General features: G+C 41.3%; 1 protein-coding gene across 1 annotated transcript in view; it reads right to left on the bottom strand.

Moving 5' to 3' along the window:
- Positions 1-2,922: 2,922 nt before the first annotated feature.
- The window catches only part of hcn2b (hyperpolarization activated cyclic nucleotide-gated potassium channel 2b), a 38,630-nt gene continuing 23,838 nt past the window's right edge, over positions 2,923-17,714 (bottom strand). The window contains exons 7-8 of the mRNA XM_067415902.1: positions 7,337-7,501; positions 2,923-5,211 (exon numbers count right to left, since the gene is read on the bottom strand). Of these exons, the coding sequence (XP_067272003.1) occupies positions 4,331-5,211; positions 7,337-7,501 (1,046 nt within the window). The 3' untranslated portion in view covers positions 2,923-4,330. The remainder of the gene's footprint in view (positions 5,212-7,336; positions 7,502-17,714) is intronic.

Here is a 17,714-nt window from a genome sequence, read left to right as displayed (position 1 = left end):
TGGATAACACTGAATAAATAATCTAAAATTAATCTTTTCATCAGGTTAGATACTGATAATTATTCACTCAAACCTCTGCTTAACCATCTGACTCACCATTTTTGTAGTTTTTAACACGTTCTATCCAAATTTGTAGTTCTAATCGAATCCGCATCCAACTCGCAATGGTTTATGGGCAATATTAGCCGTCGGATTGTGCACGGATCTGTATGGAAGCCCGTTTCCGCCACTAAATAAAAAAAATAAAAAGAGTAATTGCGACTTTCTCAGAAATTTGACTTTTTTTCTCACAATTGCGTGATATAAAGTCACAATTCTGACTGAGAAATAAAGTCTGAATCTGACTTTATAACTCGCAATTACTCTTTTCATTTTTTTATTTAGTGGCGGAAACAGGCTTTCATAGATCTGCACTTCAAATTCTAACCAGAAATAGTAGACCATCCAGGTATCTTTAGAATACTTATTTCAACACACTATGAATTAGGACATACTATTTATACTTTCAAATAATATTTAGGACGAATAGTATGCGAATTGAGACGCACCACGAGTCTGTCAGAGCATTACTGAATTATTTGATTTGCTGATTCGCCAAAACGCAATTCATGTCATGATTCTCGTTTCACTATAAATGAAGCGAGAAATGTTTCACATACTTTCAGTTTACAATGTGATCGAATAAATGCATCTTTCAAAAACACAACCATCGGTGTAATGTAATTCACAATAAAGTGAACTCTAATGAACTGATTCTTTTAATGAAAAAAATGATTCACAAAGTCTGTTTGAAGTCATTTCTTGTTTCACTCTAAATGGAGCAAGTAATGTATTGTGAAATTAAAAATCATTAAAAAGTATCAATACTGATAAGCTGTTCATGATGTTTACTTAGAGATACATTTGCAAGATAGTTCAGCCAAAGGTTCTCATCATCATCATCATCATCATCCAAATTTCACTGCGAAAGAATACAAATTGCTCTCAAATCAAGTGATTGGATGAAACTCTCCACTTAATCATTCATAACATAGCTCAAACTCTCTAGCGACAGCCTGAGAAGTCACTTAAAGCAATGAGCAACAAGGGGAAGAGCATTTACAATCATGTAAATCATTTTGCTAAACCATCATTATGGACTACTAAAGTGATGAATGAATGCATAATAGATTTTTACTAAACTGATATTTACACTAAACCACAAGTTAAACCTGCTGACACACTATCAACTCAGAGAAAGTTCAAGATGGGAACTTGCATACAGGAGCACTTGGCAAAAGTCGAAAGTAAAAAAAAATGTTTCATTGTTCATCCCTGACTTTGGATATCCATTGTTCACGTCTGACAAACGTAACGTTTCACTTAAAAAAAAAAAAAAAAAAGGTGCTATATGGTACTGAAAGTGTTTCTTGGGTTGTAATCATAAGGGAACCGCTTTTGGTGCTATATAGGACTGTATCTTTAAAGGTGCTCTACAGCACCTTTTTTCAAATAGCGCTATGTAGAACCCATAAGAGGTGCCATGTCGCATTTTATTTTTTCATCAGAAATGATACTAAACAGCACCAACAGTGGTTCTTTGGCTGGTAAAGAACCTTTAAAGGGGCTAAAAAAAAGGTTCTTTGTATGGCAGCGATGCTTTATAGCACCTTAACCACCCCAAAGAACCACTGAAAAACCAGATGAAGAACCAGGTTCTATGAAATAAAAATTATTTAAAATTCCCCAAAAAGATTTGGTTCTATACAGCACTTAAAGTGGTTCCCCGATTACAAGCCAAAGAACCCATTTTAGTACTATATATCACCATCTGTCAGCTTATATATTTGTCACAAAAATCACATCAAAAGAATATTTGGAACTTGGGCAAACCCTTTTTAAAAGAGATCTGCAATTTTTTGAGGATGATGATAATTGGTTTTGGAGATTATGCTCACTATAAAAAAAAGTATATGACCAATAAGTTATGATAACATGCGTTTTTACAATGCTTTAACTTTAAATTTCTTCAAACTCCTTCAAAAGTTATACAAGATTAAACTTTTTTTTAAAAGTCAGCTTAATGTAATTTAAGTTGAAATTACTTAAAAATCCAAGTTAGTGTACTTAATTTAAGGCAGCAACTTTTTTACAGTGCTGTCACTGGTCTACTTAAATATAGGACTGTTAGCAAATAAAATGGCAACCAATTGAATTTCAGATTTGTTGGGTAAAAATGAAGTGATGTAATAAACTGTTGAATTTAACTGATGTTAAATTTTACATTAAACGGTAAGTATATTTCACCATATCCAACTTTATTGCATGCAAAGGTGCAAAACAACCCCAGGGTAACCCCAGCTTGTAACTTCCTAAATGTTACCTTCATCGCAAGATATTCTGAAAGTTTATTCGAACAAAACAGCAGAGCCGCTGCTAAAAAGACATGGCTTTTTAATCAACATAGTCATGAAAAATGCCCACATGTGCTATGGATAAACTATGATAAATCAAACCTATACCTATTCTTTTCAACATCAACAACAAAAGAAAAACTTGGTGGAGTACTTTGAGGAGCTGTATTGGTAATGATAGCTACAACTGAGACAAATATTCCTTTTTCGTGGACAAACTGTAAACTTTATTGCTTCAAATATTACTTAGAATGTTGGCAAAAATATAACACTTGGCATATATTGGATAAAATCAACATCTGTTTTTGGTGCAACATAAAACTGAGGACATGTGTATCATTAAAAGCAGCTATACGATTTTTTTTAATCGGCTCATGTGACTACACTGGCTCGTGCACAGCTGAGTCTGCAGGGAATCATTTAAAAGACATTATGGTTTTATTCAAAGTCATAAGAAAAGAAATTTATACCCTGCATATGAACAGTCTGATGCTATTTTAAACCATCTGCCCATTTGTTCTTTTTTAGAAATCATAAATGAGCAATCCACGTTTGGCTTTTTCTCCGGGATGCCAGGAACAAATAGGATCCGCTACAACAGAGCATATAGTCTCTTTCAAGCTGTGAAAAAGTAAGTAACAGCAGAATATAAATAGGTTTGCAAGGATTCAGAGACCGAGAGGACATCAGACCTCATTAGGTAGCCATGGCGAGTTATTTAGTGTTCCCAAACAACAGATAGTGGAGAGACTCATCGTCGCCTGATGGATCTCGTCACATTGCAGAGGAGGGTGTAATCACCACCAATGTACTTAATCGCATAACCTCACTTGCCCTCTAAGATGTGCGATCCCCCTCAAAACTGCTCGAGCTTTGAGCATTGTCATGTTCATGCACTCCCTGCTTTATTTGTCAGGGAGAAGGATTTTCATAAACAGGACAGAGCCACAGTTTTATAAATAAATAGTTCAGTGATAATGAAAAGCTGACCTTTGTGAAGAAAGCTACTTTAGTCCTTTGCAATTAAGACTTAAATGCATTTGAATGCGCCAGATAAGGGCAAATTAGTCTCCCAGTCATTAAACTTCATAGTTTAGCAGCATAATTAGCTCGAAATGTATGTGGCATTCACTCCCGTGAACCTTAATTGGGAAAACTGTTGATTCACCTAATTGTCCCAACACAAAATCAAGATGATGAAATGTGCTCTGTTGTGGGATAGCTAAGAAACAAACGCACATATGTTCACACAAACACACAATGTTCAAAGTCAAGGCAATGTAATTATATTTGTTTTGATCCTCTCATTTCATTTGACACATTTTTACATGTCATCGTATGTTAACATTTTCCTTTGGTCTGGAGGAATAAGACAAAGACATGGACAGAAGTTCCAGTGAGAATACATCTCGTTTTGAAACTAGTTTGGGACTCTTGAGCCTTCGAATACACCTTTATTTTTCTATAACAATTCTAATATTGCGTATTATAGGTTAAATATCTAATGTCTAGCCGGTTCACGTTGAGAAGAGGGAGTAAGCTCCTACATTGTGATCAGAAGCAAACTGCTAAGTCCTGGTATTCAGACACGATCAGTTTGCATTATTTGTACTACAGTATATAAAAGGGAGTAGGTACATCTTTGTGAGCAGCTACAATAAAGAAAACCATTTCAAAGAGGCAAATTGTGACGGTGGAAGCTACATTGGTGTTTATATCATAGGTACAATGGAAATGTCCTAATCGTGGAAAGAATGATACAGACATCTTCATTTAATGCTATCAAGTCTTGAGGGTTCGTTTGCCCTTGTGACCAGTCACACCACATACATTCTGAGAATAAAATCCAAAGGTATGACATGGGGTCGGGAAGTGTTCTTGGTGAAGGAGAGTCCACACATTCCTGACCCAGGCAGAGCCTGCCAACACTATCGTGGTCACAAATTTGATGATAATCTAGATCTGACGTGATGTTGTTCAGTTTCTGGTAGACTAGTTATTGAATCCTTCTTGGGCAGTCCTGAATCCAAACTGGGTCTCATTTGGGGGAGGGAGGCAGGAGGAAATGCACCTACAGACATTTGGTGGGGTAGTGCCATTCTTGGCGGGATACTTCCTCTAATACCAGCAGGGCCTGGGAGGATCTGAGGGGGACCGATGGAAGTGGAAGAGACTCTGGTGGACTGGGTAGGGCTTGGGCCAACTGGCTGCACCATGTCATGGGGTAAGGATGGCTGGGAGGCGGATAGAGCACGGGCATCCTGGCTTAAAGCGCTCCTGGGAACCAGTGGTCGATGTGTGGGACTGGGGACGTGTTGCTGTACAAGGGATAACTGGGAGCCTGAGGGTGCACCCGGGGGGCTGGACCCATACTGGAATGTTCGACCGGTAGTTGCCAGAGGGCTATGGACAGGTGTGCCTGCAAGGGCAGAGGCAAGGGCTAAGGTGGAGTACTGGGAGCCTGGGGGTGTCTGACTCTGGACCACCTGGAAGCGTCGCACCATGCGGGGTGACTGGACAGCCCCGGAACCCACTAGAGTGTTGCCCATCTGGGGACAGAAGCTCATGGCAACAGCCTGCTGGAGGCTAGCAATGGCAGAACTTGTAGAGGGTTGACTAGAAGGTGCAAACATGCTCCCATGAGTTGAAGGGGTCATGGACATGGCCCTGGGCCTCTGCATGTCTCCTTGTTTAACTAGTTTAACCATTTCCCGATCGTACTTCACAATCTCCTGGATCATCTCGTTCTCACGGTTGTTGAAGACGCCGGAGTTGAGATCATGCTGTACTTTGTGCATCAGGATGGAGTTCTTCTTGCCTGAAAGGTACAGATTATGGTCAGTTATAGCTTTGCCTACACATCTTAGATCAAACCTTTAACAGACATGTTTGTAACTAGCTAACAATACAGCAGTTATGGATGTCTAATGATAGTATCAACTACTTAAATGTTTCATTCATATTACAGTGAACCCATTACACTCTACTCCATTACACCCTGTGCCTTTAGTAACCGTCAATAAAGTAACAGGCTTAATCTGAAAGAGCATGCTACATTTAATCTTTATCTCATTTTCCAGATGTAGTGATTATATGATGCTGAAGACTAATTGAAATCACATTTGGTTGAAAAGTGGCCATCCAGAAGGAGTATTGGACCCCTGAACTAGTAGATTGTTGACTTGCAGGATGATGCGGTGTCAAGGTAAAAATTGTCTAGGTTTTAAGATCGGAGCTTTTGCACCGGTTGTTTTAGGAACTTATTTATAGGAACTAACCACCAGGGGGGTTCCCCTAGGGCCATTTTGTCTTTTGTTTTGACTGTGTTAACAACTTGTTTAGATGGATATTTGCACTTTACTTAGTGGATTCCTGTTGCTTTTTCAGACCGATAGGTTACCCAGTTGCCTGTGAACCGCAAGCTCAAGAGCCCAGCTGAGATTTCCAGTGAGAGGAAACTTTAATGTCTGGCAATGGTGTGGTTGTGCTGAGTCACTGTACTGCCAACACGAACCCGCGACATGGCGCGTGCCTATCACCTGCACCCTGCTGCTAGCAAGACAATTTGCAGCTAAAATGACATCCTTTGCACAGCTCCTGCTGGCAGGACCCCAACATCACCTTCAATTTCTCTCACCTCCGTCTCCAGTAGCACATACAAATAACACTTAGAACTATCACTCGTGGTTTGGTTTTGCAATTTCACCAAGCTGTCTTCCAAAATCCACAGCTACACACGATGGATGTGCAGCATCATGTACACCTTTTAGATGTATCTTTGAATAGAGCTGTTCAGTTTGTGGTCTAAAACTCAAAGGAGAATTAGTATCTTTAGCATTCACGAGTTCACACTTACATATAATTATATAGAGTAATATAAATGCGTATTTGGCGTGCTGTCCGGGGGGAGGGATTCGAGCTCGAACTTGGCCCGAACCCAGAGTACCCCCCCCTTCGTGTAAGTGGTTAGAACTAAAAGAGCAAAATGTGGAGAAGGGGTGGAGGAGGGATGCTGATAAACTGTCAACAGAATGGAGGTAAGACTGCTGTGTATATATATGCACCTCTCGTTGATTAGCTGAGTGCTATCCACCTGAGTCAATTATCTGAAAGCCCTCCTCCCGAATCTTTGTTAATTAACATCGTTTAATAGTGTTTCTATGTTGTGGTAAATGTGTAAAACTGTACATAAAACCAATCCTCAAACATAATGCAATGACATGTAATGTCAACCACAAAAACATTATTTCACTCCTAAATCAAAAACCTCTATTTAAAAACCCTTAGGAAATTACAGAGGGAGCTCATGGTGAATTAGCCTTCCGGTTAGGCCTACAAATTGATGTCATGACTGAATCACTCTTTTCCCATAGTAAATAAACAACTGAGTCATTTTTGACGTTCATAAATTTAACAGCCAGCATTGTGAAATCGTGGTGGCGGATGTTCTTCTACAAAGTGTCTGTGGTGTAAACTCCTCTGTGCGAGCTGAACTGATCATTTATGGAATCTGGCTGCCATGGCAACAGCAGCGAGTGGACTGGTTGCATGGCCCATGTGTAAACAACTGAGGTAGTCATGTGACAGAGAGTGACATCAGGAGCACACTGACCTTGGGAGATAAGGAAAGAGGATGCTGAGAGGGGTGAGGAGGGCAGGTGGCCTGCCTCTCTTGGCAAATTACGTGTTTATGTGCCGAGGACACAAGCCAAGGATGGGAAAACAGTCGTGTTGAAGACAAACAAATTTTGTAGCTGACAAGAATCTGCCAACAAGATGTGACCAATGGGTATCCAAACAAATGGAATTCTGGGCTGTGTAACAGTAACACCTCTAACACAGGTAAACACACTGGGTAATGTGCTGGGTATGTACTGTAATATTACCATGGCTCTTTATTATATTGTATTTATGCAACCAATTTTACTTTCTAGGCAACTTACCTATTCGATCAAGACGGTCGATGGCTACTGTCTCGAATGCTCTCCTCATCATGGGGTACTCCTCCAGTACTTCATTGAAGTTGTCCACGGAGAGCGAGTACAGTCGGCAGTAGGTGTCCGCCCGCACGCTGGCAGTCCGTCTTCCACGGGTCAACAGGCAGATCTCTGAGAATGAACAGGACATATCATGGTTATGGTTCCTGTTCTTCTGCTTCTTGGTCGTTCTTAATTGGTTTTAGATGAGTCTTTTATTACTTGTCAAGCTGGGAGACCAGCTAAGACCATCTGACTGTAGCACATCCTGATTTTGCTCAGCTAGACACATTTCCGGGTCAATATTTTGTTGATCCTGGAACAACCATTCCTGTCCGAAAATTTTGTCCTAACCATATAACCACTCCTAAACCTAACCCTACCAAATCAGAGGGAAATGACAGGTTAATAACATTGATATGGAAGCACATAACCCTGGTTGTAAGCTTAAACTTGACATAAACTAAATTTGTCCCTCAAATCTGACTGGTTGATTGGAATGTTGTTTCAGGATCAACAAAGATCCAGGAGCATGTTGCAATTGGTGATATCCGGTTATTCGCTGGCTGTACCTGATGTAAGAATAGGCTTTAACCAGTCTAAGATGGTTTGCTTGTCTAAGTTGGTTTTAGATTAGGTTTTCAGGACTTGTCAAGCTGGCAGACTAACTAAGACCAGAGGAACCACCAAAAGCTTTCTGTGCCCAAGTTGGTTTGCTCACCTTCTCTGGTTTTCCTAGCCATGTCGGCTGATTCGGATTGCTGGCTTTAGATAGTTTCTGTCACAGGTCAGCTGGGTGACCAGCTGAACATCAACTTCACCATGCTAGTAGACCAAGTTCATATAAGACTGGTTTAGCTGGTCGGTCAGCTGCTCTCTTAGTCTGACTAGTGGACAAGAGCCCTCTAAAACCATTAAAAGAGACTTTTTCTGGCTAGGAGGCCACATTGACCATGCTAGTCTGGTTCCCTTTCGAGAGAGGTTCCTCGTATTACGTATGGGAAAAACTCCTTTTCTCGAGAATGTGAAGCAAAACTTTTAATAAAGGTATCTATGTAAAGCGCAGTGAGCTGCACGGCCATAGCCCAGCGCGAGGAGCGCTCTGATTGGCCGGGCTGCGGCAACTGCAGGAACCTATGGTGAGGCGGCTGAGAGGAACGAACCAATGGGGGGCGTTCCAGAAGCCCGCCGAAAAAGGTGCTTATATTTGCATACAGGAGGCTATATAAGACCCTAATTCGCCATAGGTGTCAGATTTTATCTCCTTCAGCGATACCTTCGCTGGTCTCCGGAAGAAGCACCGCCGTTGAAAAGGCACCAGCGGAACCTGCAGCTGAGGACGACGGACTCCCTCTCCGCCTTCTCAGCCGTTCCAGCTACGCCATCCGGCGTTATATATCCTTTAAACTGTGTCTATGTTGAGTGTTATATGTGTTTGTGTGTGTGTTGCCGCTGCAACGCCACTTCTAGAGCTTACAGGCTTGTTCTACTCGAGGACTCTCTCGTTCCGCCGCGTCGTTAAGCGCCGCGGAAAGACGGAGCTCTTCTCACTCTCCCTCTGCTCTCGTCCCGTCGCGCTGAATAGCGCCGCGGAAAGAGAGAATGTTAGAGGACATGAGCACACTCAAGCCGAAGCTCTCTTCACTCTGCCGCCGCCGCGGCTCTTCTTCCGCCGCTGCCACAGAGTTGTTCCCACTCTTCTCTCATTCCGTCGCGCTACAGCCGCGGACAGAGAATACTAGAGTGAATAGGCGAACTCGAGCCGAAGCTCTCGTCACTATACCGTCGCGCTGAGGAGGCGCCGCGGACAGACGGAGTTTTTCCTCTGACAGAGTTTTACCTCACGCTTCCAATTCTCTCGTCCTGTCGCTCTATCGCCGCGGACAGAGAATACTAGAGTGAATAAACAAACTCGAGCCGAAGCTCTCGCCGTGCTAGAAGCGCCGCGGACAGAGTTTTACCTCACGCTTCCAATTCTCTCGTCCTGTCGCTCTATCGCCGCGGACAGAGAATACTAGAGTGAATAAACAAACTCGAGCCGAAGCTCTCGCCGTGCTAGAAGCGCCGCGGACAGAGTTTTACCTCACGCTTCCAATTCTCTCGTCCTGTCGCTCTATCGCCGCGGACAGAGAATAATAGAGTGAATAAACAAACTCGAGCCGAAGCTCTCGCCGTGCTAGAAGCGCCGCGGACAGAGTTTTACCTCACGCTTCCAATTCTCTCGTCCTGTCGCTCTATCGCCGCGGACAGAGAATACTAGAGTGAATAAACAAACTCGAGCCGAAGCTCTCGCCGTGCTAGAAGCGCCGCGGACAGAGTTTTACCTCACGCTTCCAATTCTCTCGTCCTGTCGCTCTATCGCCGCGGACAGAGAATACTAGAGTGAATAAACAAACTCGAGCCGAAGCTCTCGCCGTGCTAGAAGCGCCGCGGACAGAGTTTTACCTCACGCTTCCAATTCTCTCGTCCTGTCGCTCTATCGCCGCGGACAGAGAATACTAGAGTGAATAAACTAACTCGAGCCGAAGCTCTCGCCGTGCTCATTCTACCGCCGCCGTGCTGAAGCGCTGCGGACAGAGAATACTAGAGTAAGTTAGACGAGCGAGCTCGGGCTGTTGGGTATGTCAAGAACAATGTCGCTGCAGCGCGCGCTTACTGCCAAGGAAGTTGTAATGGCTGCCTTGTCATGATAGCGCGCGCCCCTTCCACAGCGCGTTGCTGACTAGAGCGCGGCTTACGTCATAGCACGCGCTCACTGTCAGAGCATAAGGGCGTCGGAAAATGGCTGCCAAGCTAAGCCCTTTTTTCACTCTATCACTTCCAGTCCCCTTTATTCAGGCGGCTGGAAAGGTTTTTACACTGTAGACAAAGTGTCCACTACACAGTGTGCACCCCTACATAAGCACTGTTAATTCAGCCTCACAAAATCACAAATAAATCCCGCCGCGGCCGGATTACACCATATAAAGTCAACTAGCCTTATTGCAGTCAACTAGCCTGTGGTCAAACACGCTTGTCTGCATGCGCGCTTTCAGTCTAGACTAGAGCATAACGGCATTGTGGAATGGCTCACATACCACCCGCACTTCCTTACATTCTCCCAGTTCCCTTAAGTTAAGTGACTGGAGATGAAATATTGCAGTCAACTAGCCTGTGTTAAACACGCTCGTCTGCACACTAATGCTGTGTGCGTTTACCCCTGTGGATTTGCTCACTGGTTTGCACCGTGGGTATTCTACGTAGGTTGTGCGCCACTGCACATTGTTTACACTACACACAAAAGAGCTTTCTATGTAGGAAATGTGCCCACTTTACAGTCTGCACTCCTGCACCCAAGCACTTTTCACAAAGTTCACTCTCGCACACACAATATAAATGTGAGGCGTGCGCCCACTGCAAAGCCTGCACCGCCAAAACTAACACTATCCCCACAGTGTTAAAAGCAGTGTTACAGCACAAGCAACCCGGCTAACAGGCCCCTATTACTAAGCGGCCAGCCCCCGAATCTAATTCAACCCCTGGCTTTACGAGCCCAGGCCTGGCAGGCCATTCCTGGTATATAATATTGGGTGTTGAACATATAAAACGAGGTTCTCGCTACAGTTTTGCTCGCAGACCCCGCGATTCAAGCCATGGTCGAGCCCTCTGTAAGAAGCAGTGTCAGTCACGTGCTTCTCGCTGAGGCATTGAGACTGTTAAAGGAGAGAGCGGCGAAAACAGTACACCCGACGCTAGCGAGTCAGGTTTTTACTGTCGCTAATTCCTCATGCCGAAAATGGGTGGCGGTCTCAGGCCCATTTTCCAGGCATCTGAACAAAGCACTTATGACACGCTCGTTTCAAGGTGCTGACGGTGAAACAAATCCTCGCGCACATTCGCCCCGGGGATTGGGTTTTCTCAATAGATCTGAAAAACGCATACTTCACGTTACGATAACCCCCCACCCCCACTACAGGCCATTCTTGAGATTCGCCTTCGAGGGGCAGGCTTATCAGTACAGTCATTGTCATAGACTCAAGACTTACGGCATAAGAACCACCACGTCTTGATAATGTACATAAAATCGCTAGGGCAGCCGAGATCAGACTCTGTTCACTGCATGGCTAAGCATCTCCTTTTATGGGCAGAGCACAATCTGAGCTCCCTAAGGGCGGCTTACGTGCCAGGTATTCTGAATCAGGGTCCGGACATGTTATCCAGAGGACCCATGTCCCCAGGGGGATGGTCCCTTTACCCGCAAACAATTCAGCTTGCACAGCACACGCTGCCCAATATTTTTTCTGCAAACGCAGGGATGCCCTGGCCCATGTTGGCCCAGACTCCCTCTATATGTTCCCTCCGATCGCGATCCAGCTGCAGCCTGTGCTTTTTAATAGCCCCACTTTGGAAGAACCGCACATGGTTCTCCATACTGTTTCAGCTGTCAGACACAGCCCCATGCCTATTCTGCCAATGAAAGGGAAGGTCTGGCATCCCAATCCCGAGCTGTGGGCCCTCCACGTATGGCCCATCAACGGTATCCGGGAACCTCTCTGACAAGTTATGAACACTATTTCGGAAGCTAGAGCCCCTGCTATCTGGCAGCTCTGCTTGAAGTGGTCAGTGGTTTTCTAACCAATGTGCTACGCGAAACATCGACGCACACTCATGCGAACTGGCGGAACCGCTCGCTTTCTCCAAGAGCTAATGGATGCGGGTCGTCCCCCCTCCATACTCGGGGTGTGTGTCTCCGCCATAGCAGCTAGCCACGCTCCTATGGCGAATTAGGGTCTTATATAGCCTCCTGTATGCAAATATAAGCACCTTTTTCGGCGGGCTTCTGGAACGCCCCCCATTGGTTCGTTCCTCTCAGCCGCCTCACCATAGGTTCCTGCAGTTGCCGCAGCCCGGCCAATCAGAGCGCTCCTCGCGCTGGGCTATGGCCGTGCAGCTCACTGCGCTTTACATAGATACCTTTATTAAAAGTTTTGCTTCACATTCTCGAGAAAAGGAGTTTTTCCCATACGTAATACTCGTTCCTCTCTCTCAGGGAACCGAGGTTACGAAAGTAACCGAGTACGTTTTGTTTTACAGCAGTGTTCGAAACGGGTAATCTAAACTGCCATCGAACATGAACTTAATAGTCAAGTTTTTCAAACTCTTTATTCTCTCAATTTCACTTGAGTTGAAACTCGAAAAACTGTAGATGACCTGTTGGTTTGCTTTGTCTCCTAACTCTACACCTCTCTGAGAGGAAGGTCAAACTCCGCATTATACAGAGGTAAGATGCTGTCACTGAATGAAGGGGATATCTCTACACACACACAGTCAAAAGGATGCTCAGCATTTGGGATCTACCCAGATGAAAATATGGCAACAGTTCAAAGTGAATGTTGGCTCAGCTCACTCTTATTGAAGTTGCTGTGCCACTCATCCCTGTAGAGTGGATAAAACTCCAAAAGAGGATTCAAGTGGAAGTGGCCAGTCATACAAAAAAAAAAAAACATCATTAAAGCTTCAATTCGGGGTAACGTCTGATTCTTAATAAGGGCTTTTTTGATATAAAGAGACTGTTTAATTGAAAAAAAGTAAACAAAAACAAAAAAACTGAAAACTCAATTGATGATATGGAATCTTTCGTTACATTTCATCGTATTTAAGATTTATGAACGTCACTTTTCCAACAGCATTAAGTAAAAGAGAAACGTCCTTGAGTTGCATGGCAGCAGGGTTTGAAAAATAGTTTCTAGTGCAGCTCATTTGGTCTTTGAAGTTTTTTGGCCACGTCCTTTATTGACGAGCCTTTGTAAATTTGGCACATGCAGCCTCTTGTTAAATACTGCATGTAATATTCTTTCAAATTCTAGGGCTGATTGGCTAATGACTGTACTTCTTTTACAGCCAGATTTGATGATTAAATATCTTTGATGAATAATTTTCAGAGTAACAAGGGCACTGGTATAAAAGCTGAGAATGATGGACACTAATAAGTAAGAAAAAAGGACAGACTGACCAATACTACTGAACCAGAACTCATGCACTCATGCAAAACGGACATGTCAGAGATTCTTTAACCACAAATGTCAAATTGTACCATTAAATTTAGCTCTGACTGAAAGTTGTTACATAAAGAACATGCAATATCACAAATCTCGGGAAAAATTATAGAAACTAACTGAAAGTTCTTGCTACTTAAGGTATTCATAATATAACTTTGACCGTCTGCATGTACATACTCAATTCAGTGTATAATTTGAGATATTTAAAGCTCAGCTCAGAAGATTGATGATTATTTTCCTTTCTATAAACTGCTAAGAGGCATGTCCATTACATGTTTAATGTATCCGTGTGTCACTCTTGAATGTAGCCGAATGCTCTTTTAAAAGCCTTGTAGTGTCTTAAATGGATTTCGGAATGTAGAATAATACAATGGTTTATATGCGATTACCCGAATCAAATGCCCAAGCTATTTTTCATGGTAACCTAACAAGCCATGTTCTACCATTGGTAATGTAGTTATTGCCAAAAAAATATTTAATTGTAATGTTATATTTATTCAATGGTAAAAATGTTTTTGACTTTGATTGTATGAACAAAAACAGTTTTTTTTCAAAAACATTATTCAAAATATCTGTATATTAACATTATATGTATGTATATATATATATATATATATATATATATATATATATATATATATATATATATATATATATATATATATATATATATATTTCTGCGAGCAGAAATGCTGTGATCAGTATAGAGAACTATGACAAATCAGTCTGCATCGTGAATAAGCTACTCTCATTCATGCTTTGTAAAAGGTACATTGTAATTGTTTTTGGGCCAAGGAATCTCTGAAGTTGACGTTATAAATTGCTCTGCCATTTCTGTTCTGCTCCACTAATTTGGTGTTATTAATTAGCCACATTTGTTCTTTTTCTGCAGCCCTTCTTCAGTGCCCCTGGCTCCTGGTATATTCGCAGCCTCAGTGAACTCTGCTCCTTGCCCCTCCCAGACCTTGCCCTTAAGACTCTGAGGGGAAAAAACACTGTTTTTTTCTGGATCACCAACGCAAGCCCCTCGAAGAAGGCAGCATCTTAAATGGGACAAAGCTTGCTGGAGGGAGAAACCAAGGAGTCATGTTCAAATGTCAGGGGTGTTTATCACTGTATTCACAGTGCAAGTGAGCTGTTAGGGCCTCAGATGGAGCAATGATAAGGTGCAATAATGTACAACTGCAAACATTTTTAGCATGCACTCAATTTTATCTTTTTTTTTTTTTACTTCCTTTAAAAAGCGAGTATCTGTTCAGTTTGAAATAAAAACAATTTTCATTGAAAAATCCTAAAGGAATGTGAACAGGAGGATTCCTTTTTTAAAATATTTGACTTGAAGCAATGCCTAAAAAATCTTATATTTTTTAGCCTTTAAGCTTGTTTTGTGCATAATTGTGACTTTTATTTTGAAATTTTATTTTAATACACCCTGATAGCAAATGGCAACCTCTCCTGAAGCCAATACAGATGTGACTTAAACTGTAATGCATCAACTGGCCACTAGGGACAGGCTCCAGAAGGGAGCAGAATCTCATTGAGCCCCATGTTAAAATTCTCAACTTTACAGCAGAAAAAAACATGTTTACAGCCTGGTACAAATTGTGGTTTTGGCCTATACGGCTAATTTTGGCCTTCATGACAATTCATGGGTGAATTTTTTTTTTTTTTAACTCATTCGTTTACATTATATTAAGCCTGCATAATTAAGGGCGTGGTTGAGTGACAGGTGGATAGCCGTTCGTGTGCTGTCTGTTAGTCATCACGTCACCTAAGCTCCGCCTACATTCAACCTCTTCTCCTATAGACCATTTCAGAATGTTTGTAAACAATCGCCTCAAGATACTTCCGGGTGGCAGAACGCGAGCGGCTTCTACTGACAAACTGAAGAGATCAGCCGGCTACTGTAAATAGTAACATAGTTAAGAACATTGCTGTTGTTTAAAGTTGAAACTATGACGAAAACGTGTTGTGTTTGGGGTTGCGCCATCAGATATACAGGAAAAGGTGTAGGATTTTATCGATTTCATTCAGAAAGAAGTAAATATATGCAGCAAAACCTGTGGGTGAGGAGGCTAAAGCGAGTGGACGTCGTCAAAAGTGGCGCTACAGAGAAGTATTCTCAAAATGGTCCATCTACAAAATCATAGCAGAGCATAATTATCTTCAGCTGGGGAATTTCGAGACTTATATTAGTAAACTTTAGATCTCTTTTAACCCCTTACGATTCAAAGATCATACGGCCTCAGATTACTATTGTTCAACATTCACTGCTCATCACACATTATCTGGACAAACTCAGTATCATCAGAAAGATTAAAGACTCCAGCTTTGATATTTGAACACTGTTTATGATAAAACTGGGTTGCAGTGACATTCAATTCTTAATTTATGTCAGGAGTGCATTTTATCGATCCATTATGAACGATATTTTGAATAGATTATCAGACGCACTTTATTCTCTCGTCTTCACTGGCTCATTTGTGTTCACAGAGATCGCAAAGAACAGCTTTCAGTTTAGCTCTTAGTTTAAAAGTCCTCATATTTGGAGAAATATTGACATATCACGTTTGCAAAATATTTCGTCATACAGAATACCATTTCTATTCATTTCTCACGGAATTATTCGATATAAAAGAGTTAAAACATGCGCAGACCTCTCTCCTACTGTCTCGGACATTTCCTCATTCTGGCTCGAACGGGCCTATTCTAAATTTCTACGCGTGAACTAAGAAGCTAATAAACACACGATAACTATGGAATAAGGTTTTTGTGTGATTGTTCATGTGATTTTGGCTATTTTATATCAATAATGGATGTTTACATGACTGCTAACAGGTGTAGTGATTAGTTCCATATAAAATTATAAATATAACATATTTTAACATCGGGAGTTTGTGAGATACTGCAGATGCCACGAGTCATTAAAGTGGATCATTGCATCAAATCAGCTGGGAAACAGCATGACTGCACCGCGAGCCGGCCGCAATCACACAAGGTTTCGTGTTAAACACAGACACCGGAACTTTCAATGTTGCTTCTATAGCTTCAGATACAAAAAATAAAGAAAAAATGTGTGCAAAGGATTTGTTGAAAAGCAGAGAACAGGGAAATAGACTATCTACGATAGCCTAACATATTGTAATTCAAACAGCAACAGTCACTAAAATAACTACTCAATGGTAGGCTGAAGCTCATTTAAAAATTGTGGTATTAGACTAGCTCTACATCTACTAGACCAAGGTTAGGCATTTCATGTATTGCTATCTCCTGAATTAATTAATCGGTCCCTCAATAATCATGTTAACTATGTCTGAATACTAGCGTTGCCATAGGAACGCTTCGGCTTTTGCCACCCGGAAGAACGTTTTATACTGTTGTGACGTCATGGTGAATTGTCGTATAGAGTGCCGATGTTATGACATCACTTCGTAGGCCAAAACGCGGAAGTAAGTTAGCATTTTAGCACTTCCGGTTCCCTCGCTCTAAAGTCTATAGGTTTTTTGAATGGGTTTTTGCTAAATCGCCTGAAATAAGGTCTGTGGTTAACAAAGCCTCTAAATATTTTCACGTTTTGATCTATGACATAAAACAAACTAGTTCTAATCTGCTTGTGATTTTTTAAAACTTTATTGTGTCTTAAAAACGGCGGTTGCTAACAAGTTGCTAAAAGGGACTACATCCTTTGGCCGGGACTTTAGACGTCATCGTGACAAACGGGAAATCTCACCAGCCAATCTGACACATGCATGTATATTTATTAAGAATAGATTATTTATAAAATATTTATATTTAAGATAAATTACGTATATATGTGTGTGTGTGTATTTATATATACATAATTATGCACAGTACACACATATTATGTAAACACAAACTTTTATTTTGAATGTGATTAATTTGTACTATATATATATATATATATATATATATATATATATATATATATATATATATATATATATATATATATATATATATATATATATATATGCATATATACATGCATAAATATATACATGTAGGTGTGTGTGTGTGTGTGTACAGATATACATAACTACACAGTACACATACCGGTACATATATTATGTAAACAAACATTTATTTTGGATGCGATTAATCATGATTAATTGTTTGGCAGCCCTAAATAGCTAAAAAACAATGTAAGTATAATAGTAAAAAGTAATTACTTATATTCCTAAGGTTTTTTTTTTTTCTTGATAACTTAAATGTATTTGCATTTGGAAATTAAAATTGAAGTTTTAAGTATTTTCGTATGTTCCTGTAGGGACATTTATTTTGAAATT

Source organism: Pseudorasbora parva, chromosome 14 (genome assembly GCF_024679245.1).
Source record: "Pseudorasbora parva isolate DD20220531a chromosome 14, ASM2467924v1, whole genome shotgun sequence".
In the NCBI taxonomy this organism is placed as follows: domain Eukaryota; kingdom Metazoa; phylum Chordata; class Actinopteri; order Cypriniformes; family Gobionidae; genus Pseudorasbora; species Pseudorasbora parva.
This window is presented reverse-complemented; position numbering and strand designations above follow the sequence as displayed.